Source organism: Micrasema longulum, unplaced genomic scaffold (assembly GCF_059751315.1).
Source record: "Micrasema longulum isolate JH-2025_06_02 unplaced genomic scaffold, ASM5975131v1 h1tg001543l, whole genome shotgun sequence".
NCBI classification, from domain to species: Eukaryota; Metazoa; Arthropoda; class Insecta; order Trichoptera; family Brachycentridae; genus Micrasema; species Micrasema longulum.
Genome location: NW_028278726.1, coordinates 16,864 through 36,653, shown reverse-complemented (window position 1 = coordinate 36,653; position 19,790 = coordinate 16,864). Strand labels below are relative to the sequence as shown.

At 32.0% G+C, this 19,790-nt stretch overlaps 1 protein-coding gene across 1 annotated transcript in view; it reads left to right on the top strand.

Annotated features, from left to right (window-relative positions):
• Window positions 1-17,337, top strand: part of LOC148274965 (ferric reductase 1-like) — a 104,176-nt gene extending 86,839 nt beyond the window's left edge. The window contains exons 5-17 of the mRNA XM_088236361.1: window positions 116-282; window positions 2,201-2,369; window positions 6,250-6,364; window positions 7,329-7,408; window positions 9,088-9,192; window positions 10,032-10,188; window positions 10,611-10,779; window positions 11,238-11,295; window positions 11,379-11,532; window positions 12,277-12,369; window positions 14,779-14,891; window positions 15,971-16,090; window positions 16,819-17,337. Of these exons, the coding sequence (XP_088092487.1) occupies window positions 116-282; window positions 2,201-2,369; window positions 6,250-6,364; window positions 7,329-7,408; window positions 9,088-9,192; window positions 10,032-10,188; window positions 10,611-10,779; window positions 11,238-11,295; window positions 11,379-11,532; window positions 12,277-12,369; window positions 14,779-14,891; window positions 15,971-16,090; window positions 16,819-16,971 (1,653 nt within the window). The 3' untranslated portion in view covers window positions 16,972-17,337. The remainder of the gene's footprint in view (window positions 1-115; window positions 283-2,200; window positions 2,370-6,249; window positions 6,365-7,328; window positions 7,409-9,087; window positions 9,193-10,031; window positions 10,189-10,610; window positions 10,780-11,237; window positions 11,296-11,378; window positions 11,533-12,276; window positions 12,370-14,778; window positions 14,892-15,970; window positions 16,091-16,818) is intronic.
• The last annotated feature ends 2,453 nt before the right edge of the window (window positions 17,338-19,790 follow it).

Sequence of the window (19,790 nt, the reverse complement as noted above, 5' to 3'; positions counted from 1 at the left end):
TAGCTGGGGCATTCCTGGTACCTTACTCAGATATTTTTTTATGTTCAGGCTTGGAAAAATTTAGATGTTTATGAACTAATTTAATTAAACATAATAATATTGTTTGTGTTTTCAGGATAACAATAAAGTTCTTGGGTCTTGGACAAGCTTACCACCCCTAACTAAAACAACCCAATGCTACGGTGAAGCGGATTCTGCTACTCATACTTCTCCAGTACCAAAGTCTAACCTGGTCTTTACTTGGTCAGCTCCTTCCGATTTCCTTGGAGCTGTTGTAATCAGGTATGTCAGCCTTTTCAAAATTTTTAAGTAACAGAGGAGAAGTACTCTTATGTAAATACAAATTGTTTGATATTTTTGATTCTTCTGAGGAGAATATTCCTTAAATAGTAGCATCGAGATCTTGTATAGGCAGTAAGGTCAAGCAGTAATACAAGTAACTATGTATATAATAATACTCAAGACTCCCGATATAGATGTCTACTGAAGAAATATTCCACAAATGACAACTTATGACACCAAAGCAATTATACGCTAAAACAATACTCACTTACAGATTCAAAAACTATTCTTACTCAAATGAAAGACATAACCCCTACAATACATCACATACAAATAATATAATCACTAGATTCGCAACACAATGACAACTTAAACAAATACAAACTAATACCACTTTCGGACAAAAGGATTTTGAGTATTATTAAATTAAAATCTATAACCTACTTCCACTATCTATTAGAACAATTAGAAGCGAGAAAATGTTCAAAAAGGCTATAAAAAAATGAATAGTAGAGCTAGGTAGAAGTAAAATGGATTGTCTCATTCGCCCAAACTAATATTGAATCAATTGCTCCACAAATGTATAGCTTATGTTATGTTTTTGTTCTTTCATTGTGCGTTTTGTAATATAAGTAATATAGATGTACATAAATTAATTATTAACATAAATACGTAGTGTTTAAAACTGTCTGAACGTTTTTATAATTATCTCTGTTTATTAAGTTAGGTTTATTCTCAAATGTAAAAATATTTAATAAAAGTATATTTTATTATATTTTATTTTGGATTTTTACAGCTATTACATAATAATAATAAACAAAATAAGTAGAAAAATCTTAACAATGCTAAAGCCAATTAAAAAAATCCACTGTAAATATAATGACACATAATATATAAGAAAATAAGTTTAGTAATTGTATTTGTGTGACGTTTGTATTCATATGTATGTGAATGTGTGTATGCGTGAATGTATGAGGGAGAGGATACATGTGCGTGTGGGAATGAATGAGGGAGAGGGTGCGTGTGTGTGGGTGCGTAAGTATAAAAAAATAATTGTTTAAAACTTGTAATTGTATTAAAAATGGTACAATAAAGAGCTTAGTAATAAGTTAGAAACCTTTTTGTTAAAATTCAAATCAAGAAATGATATAAATTGTTTTTTTTTTTTAAGTATGTTAAATTTCAAAACCGTATTCTGAAAAAAAAGCATTTTATTTTAAAATTTAACTGATACACATCGAATGAATAATGTGCGACGAGTCCCATACAATTCGAGTACAGTAGGTAACCACAAAATGCAGTAAATACAAAATAATGACAACAATAAAATAAGGTTTGACAATAAGCAAACGTTGATTCAAAACAAACACACAAATGCATATTATATGCACCTACATAATATATAAATAAGAATAACATATAAGTTTGATAGAAATGATTCGGATTATAAAAATCTAAATTATATTGTTAAGTGTCCTCGGCACGGGTAACCCCAGAGTGAGGTCACATTATTTTTATTATTAATCATAGTTAATAATGGAAAAAAATATGAATAAATAAATAAAAATGCAGATTTCTAACATTTCATATGTGTGGGTACTCTTTCCTGTGTAGGGCCAACGTTCTGCCTACCAGAAAAACCTATAACATCGGTAGGATTTAGTTGGAGACACCTCCCTTCCTTCAGTTGATGATTTATGCTGTTTGATATTTCCAGATTTTTTTATTTCGCAACAACATAATACACACATTTATCGAGTCACAGAAACAGCTTATAGTGACACAACTAGTTGTTCATTCATTCATTCCTAGGAATGACCCATGAACTTGCTTGGACTCGCTAGAAAGTTTGTTGAGTCGAGGTAATTAACTTGTAATCCCTCGTAATTGTAATATCTCTTCATATTTTCTTTCCCAGAGCAACAGTTGCAGAGAGCTATAACCAGTTCTGGGGAGGCGTAGACTCCACGCTGGTGGAGGTTGTCACTCCAGAAACGGCGATTACGGCAATATACCCCCCGGAGACTGACCCGCCTCCTCCCTCGAGAACTGAGCCTTCCTACATCAGGCCGACTTCAGCTGCCCCTGTAAGTATATTGCACTCAGCCTTCAATTACTTAGTCGGACATCATCTAAGTTGAATCATCAGTCATCATCGAATTATTGTTATAAAAAATGTAAATAATGTATTTTATGTTTATTAACATATTACAACAGAGATAGAGAGCATTTTAGAGAAGGGAATATATAAGTCTAGGCATTTACAGCACTTATGAGCTGTCATTTCAACTTTCGGTTTCAGTTTTTTTTAATTATTTAAATGGGAGTTGCATTAATTTTTACCTTGCTTATAATATACAAGGTTGATACTCATGATTATGATGATCCCACTCAAATAATGATCATTCCAGAGTTGAAGGATCCTGCTACTTATTTTCCTTTTGGCAAAGCTGAGCGGTTTCAGCTCTTTTTTATAAACTCTTTTTTTATAAAGGAGTTGCTTTATTATTTACCTTGCTTATAATATGCAAGGTTTATATTTTAAAAGTGGATTTTTCTGCAATTAAATTTCTTTAAATTTATCTAAACTGTTGGGATCAGGAGGGATATACTAATGTGGGCGAATCAGGAACTTCTCAGCATTTGCTCATGCGGAGAGGAAACCACTTAAAACTCTTCAGGAGAAGCCGGCCTATTGACAGTAGTCAACTGGCCATCTGTTCCACTAGAAGAGTGTTTGGCATTTTGTTCCCTACTTTTGGTTCATTTTACCAATTGCTTGCACTATATTGATCATGTATGATACTACCTCTCGTGCGAGTTCTTTATTACCTATCACCGATGGGATGTCGCACAGAAATTCACCCAGGCCTCTGCATCGCGCCTCCATCTGTTGTCTTTAAAAGCTGAAAAAGGGACAAAGCATCAACAGGTGAGGGATATCTTGAGGAATTTCATCGTCTCATGGGCAGCTATCGATCTCGGAGAGCTTAAAGCGATGCAGGTAGCTCATGAACCCACCATGACCCGTAAGCATCTGGGTGAGCTCGTAGCCAGCATTTTGTATTCAATTGAAATCATAGGCACGGAAAATGGTAGGGAAAAACATTTTAGTTATACTTCCGGTAGTCTCACTCAAATAACGATCATTCAAGAATTGAAGGGTCCTGCTTCTTATTTGGCAAAGCTGAGCAGTTTCAGCTCTTTAACTTCACAAACATGGTATATTTTTCATAACTTCCTTCCATATCCTATTTCCCACCTGCTGAGAAGCCTCTAAAGAAGAGGGTAAGCGGGTTATTCCTTTTATAAATAATAAAACGACAGATGGAAGAATTAAAGAAATATAGATGTTCCAATATAGGCAGAATGGTGAATGTTGCATGGTGTGTAAAGTGGCCACTTAAACCAGCCAATGACAGGTCATAAGTCCTGTAGATGCCTAGACTTCCATATTCCCTTTAAAATGTTCTCCATCTTTGTTGTAATATGTTAATCCAGTTCTTGTCTATAAAAATTTGGAGAAACTCAAAACATTGATTATAACTATTGTAACACAGAAAATGTAATAATTTTAAAACACATTCCAAGAACACGATTCTGATCTATAAATATATAATATACCGACATGTAAATTGATGTTCATTGATACTTTTTTATGTAAGAAAGGGGAAATCAAAAACTTTAAAATTCTACAGAGTTAGGCAATGAGGATAATACTCAAAATAAATATATGTTTTTAAATGTAGAAAGAATGCATAAAGAAATCGGATTTACAACAGTAAAACGACAATTTAAATATAAACGTTGCAATTCTCACTTGTAAAATAATTAAGGAGGTAAATCAAATAAAAAATAAAATTAAATTTAACCAATGATGCCATACGTACATAATGAGGAGAAACCCCGAGTCTCAAAACTAATTGTACAACGGTTTAAAATTGTACAGTGAGTTGCCTGAAGAAATAGAAAGCCTTGAAATATTTCAAATTAATTTTAAAAAGATGTTCATATGAGAGTAATGTTATTAAAAGTTTATATAAGTTCTTAAAATGTTATAAACTAACTTAATAAAGCATAAATAAGTTAAAAATAAATCTTATAACATGAAAATAATTGACAAATATTTTCCAGCGAGCTATCCGTTCCCACTGGTTATCGGTAATTTATAAATTTCCCTTTTCACACAGCAATTTTACATGCAAACAAACTATTTTATAAAACACACATTGCATGAAAGCAATCTCAAGCATCTGTATTTAATGAACTTAGTGTAATAATTGCATACCTAATAAAAGTTTCGATAACATAAGAGGTTTGATAAAAAATATACGAAATATTTGAATTTTGAAGCAAAATCTTAATTGTGAGAGCTTATTTTTTTCCCTAGTTTTGAACATATGTTTATAACTAATCTGCAAGTTTTTGACCATTTTTTTGCACCACAACAGGCCAGGAGGCCGAATTACAGTGGTAAATTACTGCACAGAAAACTCAGGCTTGAGAAAAACCACATTTTAATTTTTGTGTTCTCACCGGGAATCGAATTCGGAACCTTCCGTCCGTGAGTTAAATGTCTTAGCCACTACACCACGGAGGTCGCCTTTATAGGGAAATTTGGTAAACGTAGTTGATTTTTGAAAGACAAACTATTGAGGTGTAATCGGATAATTTTCAAGATTATTCCAGAGCAAAAATGATAGACACCTCGAGGTTCGTTTGCAATATTTTGTTGAAAAAACTAGACTGCGTTGATGCCCCGGCTACCATCTTCACCCTGCAGTTTCTTGTTCAAAGCCAATTGTGATTACTTTGATGGGTACAATATTGATATTGAGGAATAAATAAAGATTTTTTTAAATATGCCTACCCAAATTCTGTATATTTTTTATCAAACTTTATATAAGTACTGAAGGAAACATTATTTATAGTGCTTCTACACAAACATACATCATACATATGTATTACTGACACGCGCAACATCCATGTACCTACTTTTATTATTATTCATGCACAAAATTAATTTACGCAGCTATTTTTATAAAATGTATTTCATCAAATTATCAATATATTTCACCAGAAAAACCTTTGCTGTAAAAATTTATAGGTAAGTAGGTAGTTTTATGGAATAATAATTATACATGTAAATGAGTAGTTATTTGTAAAACTATTTAGTAATAGGATTGTGTTTTAATATCACATCTTCCAAAAATACTTATTTGATAATATCATATTATGAAACTAATATTTACGGACCCCTTGTTCTATATTTATTTATCACAACAGTACATATTTTTTTCCCAAACACCATGAGAAAATCCTGTGTTGGATTGGGATACAAAATAGGGAAAAATGGAAGCATACATTAAAAAAAAAACATAGTAACGTTAAAAACTATTCCATATACCATGTTATGTCTCCTGCAATGGCACCTTCCTCGAGTCAAAATTATTGCTATTGTCTAACATGTTTATTAATTGAATGGCTATAATAGTAATAATTAATGGTCCAATTCAAATAGATCTAACACTACTAAATTTTACGCAAAAATATGTATAACTGTAAGGGACAAATTATAAAATTGTCTTTTTTCTAATTCAAAGCAGACTTTATGCCAAAATAATTCAGGGACAATATTCTGAAAGCTCTCTGCTCTCTCTATGTATTGTTATCACTTAATTTACATACTAATTAGTGCCAATAATTACATGCTAGCAACACTGTCTACCCTCGCGAAAGGTATCACACTGCTGGTACTGATTTGCATTTGAGGCGTTTAAACTGATAATGATGTGCGCAGTGCCTATATCTATTCCTATAAAGACACATTATCTTTTATATATAAAAAAAAAAAATAACTACTAAATATGGTATCACTGAATGATAGAACACTTGTATTTATTACTGTGTATTTTCATGTAAATATAAACTTATTTAAATAAAAAAATGTCTAATGTTAAATTCCAGGTAAAGAATGATCCATTCTACGTTGGCTGTGGTTCTTCAAAGCTTTGTTTTGGTTCAACACCGACATGCTTGTCCAATCAGAACTGTGTCGCTGCTGTGTCAGTATTAGTAGAAGGTAATTTTTTAAATAAATTAATTTGCATATTTTGTTATCTATTATTTTTATCTAAAATTATTTTTACTTATATTTAAAAAAAAGTGGTATCTTTGCAAGCAGCTTGTCAAATTGGTTAACTGGATTTGGAATATAAGAATGTCAACAGAATGCGTAAGAAAGAGAAAAGAGTCAGCGAAGAACTGTTTTTTAAATTACCTGCCAAAATTTTCTCAATAATATTCTGTATTGAAAGTGATAATGAATATATAACACAGATTACCATATTAAAACAGAGTGGAGAACCTTTTAGAGCAGTGTTTTTCAATCTTTCAAACATAACTGGAGACTCCCCTCCCCATGGACTAGCTATTGATAAAAGTTAAACTATCCTGAGGGGGTAGCGTCAGATTTCAAGATTTCATTTCACCTGGTCACGACCCATAGGTTGAAAAACACTGTTTTAGCTAAGGGAATATGGAAATCTAGGCATTTCCAGGGCGATTCGTCATTGGCTGTTTTAACTGACCACTTGACACACCGTATAACATTCACGATTTTGGCCTATGTTTGAAAATGTGCATAAATTTAATTTTTTTGGTGTAGTTTGATTTATGTATATTGTTTTAATTACCTTTATATTGTTTTAATATGTAAAAAAATATTTTTGATTTATATATCGAAGAGTCCCGACTTAACGTCGGGACATAAAAAACATATAATTGTGTCTATGTAAATTTCTGCATTAAATAAAATTTAAAAAAAAAGTTTGATAAATTAAAAAAATAAACAAAAATCACTGAACTTCCTTATTTCTTTATTCAAATTACGGAGATAAATGCTCTTTTGTATAATGAAAAATATTCAATCATAATCTCAAGTACAAAAAAAGACTTACATTGTATTCAATGAAGGAAACGAAATATCTATTTACAATAGTATCTAAAAGAACATTGGATTTTACTTTAAAAAATACTGATTTCAGGTGATGTTTACACATTTGAACTGAGGGGAACAGAGAGCCCGGGATATGTTGCTGCTGGATTATCAAGAGATAAGAATATGGTAATGCACGAAAATATTAACTAAAAATTTTGTCTGCTGATAAGAAAAGCCCTTAAAATTTATCTCTTTCTGATGGTGCTGCAGGCCATATCGAGCTTCAGCCTCCCGCGCAACTTTAGCCTCCAACGCCGTCTGTATTCAGCCGCCATCTTCCAGTTGGCCACCCGGAGAAGCTGCGCTGCATCCTTTCTCACTTCATCTTCCCATCTCAGTTTGGGTCTTCCCACTAATATCCTTCCACCTTTTGGGAGTGAACCGAGTATTCGCTGTACATGTCCGGCCCATCTTAATATACGCATTAACATTACATGGGTTGGACTTAAAATTTTCTTAGGTTATCCCTGATCACCGGACTACCCAGTTTCTATCAAGTCATGATAAATTTATTTTGAAATGATTTATTTTTGATATTGTTGACTTCCCTTTATGTCTACTATTTTTATCCCCAATCATAAGTATCATAATTTTAAATAGGTAACAACTTTGTGAAATATTATAGTTTGTATTTTATATTATTATTATACGAATCCTGTTATTTTATTTTCGAATCCAATTAATCCGCTATTAATACCTATATATGTACTTTTTAATACATATCAGCGTAAAAAAAAAATGTATGTTATATTATCTACCAAATACACAATTCTATTGTCCTCTGTAAGTGCTTTTTGTAATAACCAATTATTTACAATATTTGAGTTTGTCTAAATGTTTGTAGACAAAATACTGGATTTCACCCTGTCAGGAGTCATTAAGATTAACAAATTACAACAGGGATGGAGAATACTTAAATAAGGAAATATGGAAGTCTACGCATTTACAGAGCTTATGACCTATCATTACATATATATATAGTTGGATAATTTATATAGCGTCATTTTTGTGAAAATCACCTCAAGGACGCTGTACAATTAATAAATATCCCAGTACGTCTTGCAGCTACAGAGCGCATGGACGGTTGGGATTCAAGTTCCTCATTTTCAATTACGATCAATCAAAAATTCATTGGCTGGTTTAAGTGGTCACTTTACACTCTGTGTAACATTCACCATTTTGCCTATGTTTGATAGGATCCACATTTCTTCAATTCTTCCATTAGTTGATTTTAGTAAAGTTAAAGAGCTGAAACTTTTATTGTTGTGAAGAGATTCATCTGACTTGAAAGTGTTCAATTTGTTTTAATGTAAAATTTTCAATATGAATTCACTTGAGTACTAAAAAAATATATAATGAGGAAGTTCAGTGGTTTTTTTAAATTTTATTATTTGTTAATAGACTATTAAACTAAGTCAATTTTTTTTTTTCAATTTCTATGTATCGCAATATCAGCGCTACGATTTTTTAAAGTTTTGTATTTCTGAAATAACTCCGCGTGTAACGTCAGAGGTTCATTTCCACTTATTCTCATTCAGTTCTTCCCATTGGTCCAGAAGCGACAAGCAGACCGGAAATCTTCCATAGCTCTCAGATCATAAGTTGATGCACATGAACCAGTGACATCATTCAAAGTAGTGCGTTTTTATTAAAATATTTTTTATTATTTTTTCCGTACATTTTCAAGAAACTTTACTGTACAATTTAATGCCTTAATTTTTACTCCGCGCAAGAAAACATTTTTTGTATCCATTTTCCCGTAGGGCTGAAGTTCCTCATTGACTAATTTTGTAACATATTTTTAGGGAGATGACCATTCCATGGAATGTACCCAGTCAAATGGAAGAGTTTCAGCGCACACTTCCTGGACATATCCGAAAGTTGCTCCCTATGTATCAAGAGAGAATGTGGTGAGTGATTTTTAAAAATCAATCCAATTAAAATTTGACTAACATCGATCAATCTCTTACGGTCTCATCACTATATCTAAGCAGAAATGAGTATCCTCTACCTCAGACTCATAACTCACATTTTTCAAAAAAGGATTTTGAGAAAAATGCAAAACATTACAAGTACATTCAATTAATTATGAAAAAATATTTCATTATTAATTGCGTACTTTTTATATTTGAATAGAATTATGAAGCTATGTTTAGTAGATAAATATCTCTACAATATAGAAAAGATTATTTTATATGATTTGGGGGCATCTATGTTGTAGTGGTTAAGAAGCTTGGACCCATGCACAACAGGCTCTGGGTTCAATTCCTGCATGGTGAGAAAACAAAAATGAAATGTGATTTTCCTCAAGCCTGGGTGTTCTGTCCTGTAATTCACTACTGCAATTAGGCCCCGTGGCCTGTTGCGGTGCAACAATAAATAAATAAATTAGCATATTGATTCCGATTATCAAAATTCAAAAAAGACCAATGTAATAAGTATTGTAACCATGTAGTTTTTTAATGCAGCGACTTATTAATGGAAAGACAAAAGAAAAAGTATTTAAATGAATTTCTTCTAACCTAAGTTGGTCAATGCATGGCTTAGGAGTCAAGGTAGGAATGGGTTATCACAAAAAAAATGTTAAATATATTTCTCGGTTGGGATTTCCCGCGAAATAAATTATGACCAAATCATATAATATGTTTAGAACCATTAAATACTCAATAAATAAATAAAACACAATGTTATAATTTATTTGTAAGAAAATGGCCATTGTTTTTAAAGAAAATCTTAATTTCTCTTACAGTCGCAAAATGTTATCCAGCTTATTAGTTCTTCGTACAATGATGGAGTACTGACCTGCAAGTTTACTCGGGACCCTCGTTCCGTAGTGAAAGGAATGAACTTTGACTTGACCAGAGACAAGTACCACCTCATGATTGTTTCTGGGGATGAGATTCACCGTAAGTATTCTTACCCTGTCAAATTATATAATATTATGGTATTGTAACTGAAATATTGAATGGTAATAAAAATTGTCCTATAAATTGAATCTGGCACCTTACCGAAACTCAAACCACCAAACTTTCGTATTTTGTAAGTGTTCGAGGGAATATTAGGTATAAGGTGGTTCGATTTCATTACCGACATTGAAGTCCGAGAATGGACACAGAAGCCTTCTATAACGAGCGTATTGAGGGTGTGGCAGTGGACCTGGCTTGGACACGTGCTGCAGATGCCTCAGGATAAATAAGAATTTTTTAAACAATATTTAATGAAAATATCATGAATTGACAAAAAAAGTTTATTTTTATGAAACATTATTTGGTTACCACAATCATCAAAACTCATATCGTGTTTAGTTAAATAATATATTTTCTTGCAGCGGATAGTGTTGGATTCCACAGTAAAATCTACCAAAGGACTGAAGAGATGGTTTCCTTGTCTGACGTTGGACAGTTGGCTGGGGCTTCTAAACTCCTTCTCCGACTTCATGGATCTTTTATGTTAGTGGCGTGGATTGGTACAGCTTCCTGTGGAATATTGCTCGCCAGGTAAGTCAGAATAGAATGCCCCTCATTCGCATCTCTGGTTTTTTAAAAACCTAGGCTTAAAGCTCCTTGGTCATTTTGAAAGCTACCATTTTACTTTACATACATTTCTGAGAACTTAAAATCAGGGTTTGATATATTGATATCTCGGTATTGTATTGTTTTTTATGTATGATTCAAATTAATAAGCATAATTAGGTATCATATATTATCTTGTCTGCAAATTTAAATTGATATACAAGCACACAAGTTTTCAGGAGAGGCAAAAATCTACTAACTAACGACTCATACATTTAATTGTTACTGTATTGAACAAAAATTGGACGAAGTATCGTTTTTCTATCTTTAAAAATTTTAAAAACACTTTAAATTCTCACCGGCAATACTGTACATATACAAGTAAATGTAATTACGACTCAATTTGATGATGTGATTAATTTTATTTTCCCTTTATTCAAAAGATACTATCGTCAGACCTGGGTGGGCAGTCAACTCGGAGGAAAAGACATATGGTTTGCCGTAAGTTATTAATTTGACTGTTTCTAACATATTTATTATTGAAAAAAGACAAATTCTCTCTAACACTGATATTTCGGTTCTAGTGGCACAGAATATTCATGGTGTTGACCTGGCTGCTGACTATTGCCTCCTTCATCATCATATTGGTAGATGTTGGCGGCTGGGGAGGCACCGGAGACAACCCTCACGCCATCATAGGCATCGTTACCATTGTTCTTTGCTTTCTTCAACCTATTGGTGAGTCAATTATAACCTCTACTATTAAAATACAGCGAAGCTTATTCGTATTTTGATTTTTTGTATACAATTCACTTTGAATTCTAGTATACATATATAGATAAACTTTAAAATACCATCCTGGTTTACTCACAGGAATATTTTCTTTTGTCACCCATCAAAAGAACTTTACTACCTTGCAAAATGGTGCGTATTTACAATCAGGTTAATAAATACTGGATTTTTGATATTTCTCATTTGTATTTATATTTTTTTTTTATTAAACCTCATTATTACTTTATGGATTAATGTTAGGTCTGGTACTTACAACATTATATCTGTGGCTGGCATTAAATTTTTTCTATTTAACTATGTTATGCAAACATACACGTGTTGTAATGTTTTTAAAATAATATTTATTATCAAAGACGTCAAACAGTTAAGACGCCACAAAATGGATAAATGATTATTCTCGTGTAATAGATAGGCACCACAAATTTTCACTTTTTGGATGGATTGGTTCACATAATTTACGTTTCTACAATTTACCTAAATATTTAAATTTCAGTGGCTATTTTCAACGAGTTGTAAATGACTCACTATTAGAAAATGGGAATCAAGTTGGGGTAGAGTGGGCTTCAAACTTCGGACCTCTGATCTGTGAGTCTGCGACATTAGCCACGGGGCCACAACCCGATTAATGCTAAATTAAAGTTTAAAGTTTTGGTGATATTCACACAGTAATATTTCACCATTTTGTTTCAGGCGCTTACTTCAGGCCACACCCTAACACTTCTAGAAGACCAATCTTCAACTGGCTCCATTGGTTCTTTGGCAATGCTGCTCATATCTTAGGAAGTAAGTTTCAACGTGAATAAAAGAATATTTACTAGGAAATCGCATACTCCAACAGGTTTTCCTTTATGGATTAAAATTGCTACATTAATAATTATACGTTTTATTTGTTAATTGCTTACAAATTAAACAATCAAAGAAATTAATTCAGTTTCATCTGTAGGATTTAGTAGTTGGGTGTTTGGTTGGAGTTCCTACCCCAGTTAGAGATTGACAGAGAAGACACAAGGTTGCTGTTTGATGTTTATTTATTACACGGTGAATAAATAATGAATTATGTCGGACGAGTGTTACATTGATAAGGAGTTGAAGAAACTGCACTTGAACTACATGCTGGAACTGTGTGATGTCGTCGAGCTGGTATGACGTGAACTGAACTGACTGACTGACTGACTGACTGATGTTGGCTGCGTCCTGTGGTCTCTTTATAGACAATGTTCCTTTGTAGATCATTTCTTCATGGTAGGGACGGTGTGAATGTACTGTAGAACAATGCCCTCCGATTTCATGTGAAATACTCAGAGTTGCATTTTACAAATGTATAGGATTCGATTGAAAATGATGACATTGCATCGTCGGTCATTAGTCTCTTTTGGGTGAACTAATTTAACAGGTGTGTGTCATCGACTATGGACTATGGACCCTACACATCTATCTATCCCAAGTGTTTTTTTACTGTGCACAGATTCTTGGAAATCTTATTTCCATTTGTGTAAACATTTCTATTTCTGCAACCAGTTCAAAGTTGTAAATTGTGATTGGAATATATGTACTAAATGTTATTCAATATTTGTATATAACCTTCAACCATTAGGAATATACGTATGTTTAGTATTGTTCCTCGGATAAAATTGAGTCATAACAATTCAAAAACTATTTTTGGATATTATAAGTACACAGGATAAATTGAACGTATTTATGCAGAAAGCAGCCAGTCCGCAATTTAGAAAAATTGAGATATTGATGTTATCAGGTGCAGTAAGGTCAATTCTATGTTCTGCTAAAAACAGCCAGACCGCTGTCATACAAAAAACTGTATAAATCACCTTCTGAAAATGGTGTCGATAACAAAAACGGTATTTCTCAATTTGCAGAAAACACCCACAGCACTAGAGAAATCTTAAAATACATTCAAATCATTGACACTGGTCAAATACATAATAAAATTCTTGTTTGTCTTGTAAAAAAAAACTAGTGTACTCATTGTTTATCATTTGTTTAAGTCAAAAACATTCCAACTGTTGTGTAGATTTGATTATTCACCCTTTTCACAATAGCACTATTATCTCAGTTTCACTTTTCTATGGCTGGCTGCTTTCTGCATAACTACATTAAATTATGAAAATGAACTCAACTACTGAAAATAGACATACTTAATTATGTATACAATTTAATTGTCATATCTTATTAATTTTCTTCATTATAATCAAGATATTTTTTTACAATAATACATATTTTGAAAATTTTTTAAGACACATCTAAAATAAATATGACAAATTGGCATTGCTTCACTTGTTGAAAGAAAGAGAGAAAAAAACTGGATTTTAACCCTGCGATAAGCAAGATATCTCTTGCATGGTACAGTTTAACACAGTGGTCAGCAAACTCATAAGTCAAAAGAGCCAAAGATTAGTAGTACAACAATTAAAATTTCTTCTGGGAGCCAAATTTCTTTTTGTATTAAACTGTTCCCTCTTGAAAACCAACACACCTTATAATGCAGCGAAGATTTCTGTATTTACTCTCTATTTCAAGAGTGCTTTAGATACAATTGTGTTGGCAATCTTGATCATCAATTCCATAACATTGAAAACAAGGCTCTCCTGGAAAAAAGAAACAAAACCTTTCTGACTTCGGTCATACTTTTAGACTCATATGTTGAAATTGAAACAATTGAATCTAGTTCAATATGACGCTTCTCCATGCATTTAATGACAGCATTTGCAATATCCTCAATAATCCAAGTAGCAAGAGCACTTGAAGTTTGAGCTGTGTGAGCCGCACTCTAGTGGCTAAAAAGCCACACGTGGCTCGCGAGACGCGGTTTGCCGGCCACTGGTTTAACATGAACATGTATTTAAGCTTTATAGTATTGTTACAGTGTAACATAACACATTGCCTAAAATGAATAGAGATCATTTCACTTTTGATTCCTCATGATATCCTCTAACAAAACTTATTCTCATTGACAGTATTTTTCTTTCCTAAAAGCATTCCAAAATTTGTTGAATTTGTCTGGCATTTAAATAATTAATTCAGCATGTTATTTTAGTTTTTTTTCTCTCCTGGAAATTTAGATTTTTAAAAATTATCAGTCTATTTTATTGTAGATGCGATATACAAATTAATATTTAGCTGATGTGATGATGATTGTTCTCGATTAAGAGTATTATTTAATATGTTTTTTTCCAGTTGTGACTGTTTTCTTTGCCGTATACTTAAACAAGGCAGAGCTTCCTGGATGGACTGTATATATCTTGGTGGCCTTCGTAGCTTTCCACGTCATCATGCATCTTATTCTGTCTGTGAGTACTCCCGTTAAATTTAATTTTACTCTCTGAGGTATTAGCTTAACAGTTACTCTATTAGGTAGAGTAACTGTTTTGGAAACACCGACTATATTTTGTTTAAGTAAATTGAAATGTTGTCTTCGATTTATGTAGTTTTTGACAATTCTTGATAGAATACCACTGTAGGTATAGACGAGGTCTACGTTCAAGGAGTATGGAAGGGATGCGGTTATGTGTTTTGACACTGCTCGGTTGAGTTTCGATAAATATTGGTGCCTAGGTATTCAAGAATATAATATATCGACCAGCTAATTTTTACCCAAACTCAACCGGACTGCAAAACAACAATTTGGTAACATAGTTGCATTAAAAGGTCTACAGAAGAGCACCTAAACAAACAATAAACCACTGTGCCGATGACTGTAGAGTTAGGCAGAGAGGATAGAACACCATAGCCCTATGTCTTTGTATAAATACCTTACTTCCTCTACATTCAAACATCTTCTCACGCACGCATGCCGATTATTACAAGTTTTGACATGTAGGACATCTTAAAGTATTTGTTGGATGCCGTCAAGCCATGTCTTTCTCGGTCCTCCTCGTTTTCTGTATTCATCAACATTCAGTTCGTAAATATTTTTAGCTCTTATTTCGCCGTCTTTTCGCTCTACATGTCCAAACCAATGCAGAAATCTGTCTCGATCTTGTCAACAATGCTTATTTCAGCCTAACATAAGGTACAAATCTCCGTATTTGTTCACTTATCGTGCATAGTTTTACCACAAATTCGCCTTGGAGAATTTGAGAACCTTGTTTTTCCAATTCCATACTTCGCTCCCATACATAAGAGTCAGCAACAGGACTCCACGGGGAACTGTTACTTTTGCCTCTTGCGACAAACATTTATTTACCAAGGCTGATTTAAGTGCACCATTCACCCTGTTTCCGGCACTGCCCTCCTTTCTCAGTCTTTTCATCTGACTGGTTATGGAACATAATCATTTTTCTATACCGAGATTCAGTGAACCTAGTGAAATGGGGAACGTAGATGCCGTTAATTATTTAACCCAATTAATAAATATGTAATGTTTCAGATTGCCATGTGTGTTAGTGACGGACGAATAAGCAATGGCCGCGTGAACTCATTCCCAATGAAAGATCTGATGAACAGCAATCGCCCTTCACTAAATCATGACAGGAAAATGGATGCTCCGGTAAATATTTAGCATTATTCAAAATAATCTTATATTTATTATTTTTGTCTTGATAATAACCCCCTGTCTGGCACTTTATTGGTAGACAAAATGCCGTGTATATCGATCATCTGTTATCTGTTATATAAGATAAGATATAAAAGATCTTAAATAATAGTTACTATGATTGTTTGCTGCAAAAAATGTATCCATTCAGTTCACCTATTTGTGGGTTTATCACTGCAAGCTGCTATTTATTTATTTAAAACTTACTTGAAAGAACAAGTACTTTGGCGGACTTATTGCTAAAAGCAATATCTTCCAGCTAACCAAAAAAAAGATGTTATGACCCCCAATTTCACCTTAACTTGAACAAAAACCTCTTCTTCAGTGGAATGATTTAGACTGGAATAGTTTACTGAGCATAGGCTGTTCCACAATGGTTAATAATTTTAAAAACTGCTCGGACTTTTCCTTATCAAATATATTGAAACCCTTCACTTGCGTGTTTTAAGGGATCTACATCAAAAATGTAAATGGAGGCGAGGTAGAGATAATATCAGAACCATAAATAATAAATGTCTGTAAAAAAACACCAAAATGGCGGCAATTATTTCGATTATCGATTTAACTCACCAACAAGTTGGTATAATGATAGAGACTTACTTCAGACTCTTATACTAAACCTTCTACATTAGACATACTATTAAAATGATTACAATTCTAACTGTAAAGAATTTATTTTTCAGCATTCCGGCTTCAGAAAACTCCTCTTAGGAGTGTACTACACAATCATCATACTGTTTGTCATCGCTCTTGTCTGCTTGGTATGTCTCGCCCCCATAGAACAGACGTTGGAGTCGGTCAGTAAAGCCATTTCTGGGAGCAAGGATTCCACCTAATCCAACTGACATTAATTTATTCATATTTCGTTTGATATCGACCGTGTTCAGTTCAAAGGCATCAAACCACAATTCTGGAAAAAGCGGTTTCATTATTACAAATGTGTTTGAAATCAAATGCAATCTTATAATCATCTAGCTAAAGGATTTAAACTGCAAACGTCTATTGACTTAAATCCTTTTGCCAGAATGTGTATAAGACCCATATGATTGGTTTAAAACGCTTTTGAAAAAATGAAACCTCTCTTTTCAGTATTGTGGTTTAAAGCCTTCGACCCGAACACAGTTGATATGTTTATGTGAACAGACACATTAAAACAATTTATACTTTTATAAAAAATAATAAAAATGAAATATGAAAAAAAACAACATAATTACATTATTTAAAATTAAGAAAATTTTAAAAACCATAATAGGGTCTTTTCACACTTTTTTTAGTATTATCAATTTTAAATTAGCAAAAAATTACAACAATAAGGTCTTTACAATTTCAATACTTTTTTTATATTTTTATTTTTTTATTTTATTTATTTTTTAAAACTATTTTCTATTTAATTTATTTTCATATTTTATATAAATATATTTTTTTTCTAGATTTTTTTTATTTTTTACGATTATGGTTTTTTGCGAAGCGATGTCAGTTAAATTTTCTACAAAGGTTTAAAAAATGCATATTTTGAATTAATTGAAAATGAGATGTTTTATTTATTTAATTACAAATAAACATTCAAATACATATTCCTATATTACTAGTAAGAGTAAAGTAAAGATGACAGGATATCCATGAATATTGTAAAACATTTAAATCAATCAATATACACCCCAAGACAAAATATGCCTTATGGAAAAAACAACACGTATTACATCACTGCGCCATACTTGTGAACAATTTTTATTAGAAGCGCACTCGGCTGGCATGATGTGTGACATCAAATTGATATGACGCCAACTGCGAGCCGTTTTGTATGTGTTAATTTTTAAACCTGAAAACGAGTTTTTTATGCACTGATATTTCTATCATAAAAATTGTTAAAATCCGCTCTAAATATTTAGTATTTTCCAATGTTATTCTCAGTCTTTGAAAATACCCTATTAATATTTTAATTTCTTCCAACAAAAACTTAATTTTAGATTTTATTGTAAGTTATTTTATATTACAAAAATACAGAATAAAACTGTTAAATACAAACATCTAAGTATTTTTTTATGTATTGCAATTCCCTATACGCTCAAATCAATAAATTTGATCTAACATTAACAAACATTTCAAAAAATCATTATTTTTTCATGTATGTGCATAAATGTATTTATAAATTTTCGACACATTTGATCGTATTTTTTTGGACAATATAAAAAAAACCTTTTCGATGGTCAAATAAATATTTTATAATGTATAAGTAAACTTATTCAAGATAATTCCTATTAAACAATATCTGATCATTAATTTTGTTTGCAATTCAGACTGCATATTTATGTATGAATAATGGCTTATAATGTTTTAATTTATTTCAAATGTAACAAAAGTCAAAATTGTTTTGAAGTGTCTGCTTAACCTAAAAACCTGTTTTGCTGCAAAACCGTGTTTTATATCAACGATTGATTGTCTTTAAATCTTCATAAAGATACAATGTGTGTATTGTATATTTTATTATAAATTATATTAAACATAAGCTTTCGATGGTAGTATAGACTATAAACATAAGAAAAAACAGACCATAGGCATAAATACACTTTGTAAACAATTTCATTGAGATAAAAGGTTGTTTGACTTGTTGAAAAATTCTAAAATACTGTGAAAAAAACACTTGATTACATAGATTGCTAAGCATTATCTTAATTCTACAAAAAAAAACTTTTATATCAAAATGAAATCTTTTAAAACTGTTGGTAGTCAAATGAATGATTATCAAAAAAATCCTAATCCCAAACAATAATGAAATTTTTGGCAGTTTTAAAGTTCAGTGTAGTAATTCTAGAAGCAGCCTTTTACAAATAACTGAATCAGAGATAAATTATTCACTTTTGTTAAAGGAGTGAACAATTTCATCTGTTTTAACTCTGATGTTTCGTGCCTTAAAAACATAAAATAAACCATGACATCTTTAATATTGTGTTGCTTCAAATCTAATCTTTATATGTCTTTTTTATTAATTATTTTGATGGTTGTTGTCTGCTTTATTAACATGGTGCTCAAGCAACCATTAATAAACATTTGTTTGAAAGTAATTCAGTTATTTTTAGTACCCAAACTTGACTTTAATGACTCGTGAACATAACCTATCTCAGTTTTTTTTCTGTGTTATTTGGCTGCATTTTAAAACTCGGATCGAAACTAAATTTTTATTTTTTCTTTTGCCGGACTTGGAAATTTGATGAAATAATTACAAATTATGATCGGTTTTACTGATTTGCTAAATCGTTTGATATAAACATTTTTGATGACGAATCTCCTCACAATGATAAAGGTTCCAACTCTTAAATTTCACGAAAATCAACAGATGGAAGAAATATAGATGTTCAAACATAGGCAAAATGCTAAATGTTATTCAGCGTGTTCAGCGGCCACTTACACCAGCCAATGACTGGTCATAAGCCCTGTAAATGTCTAGACTTCCACATTTCCCTCTCTAAAATTTTCATCGTCCCTGCTGTAATTTGTTGATTAACATTTTTAGACAAAGCCAATGTTAAATATGTTAATTCAAAATCGATAGTTAAAAATAAGAATGAATCTCTTCACAGCTCATTTTTTAATATAAAAAATCTTCACTTTTATTTCCTGCAGTCACTTTTATGGCTCACGAATTTAATTGATTTGA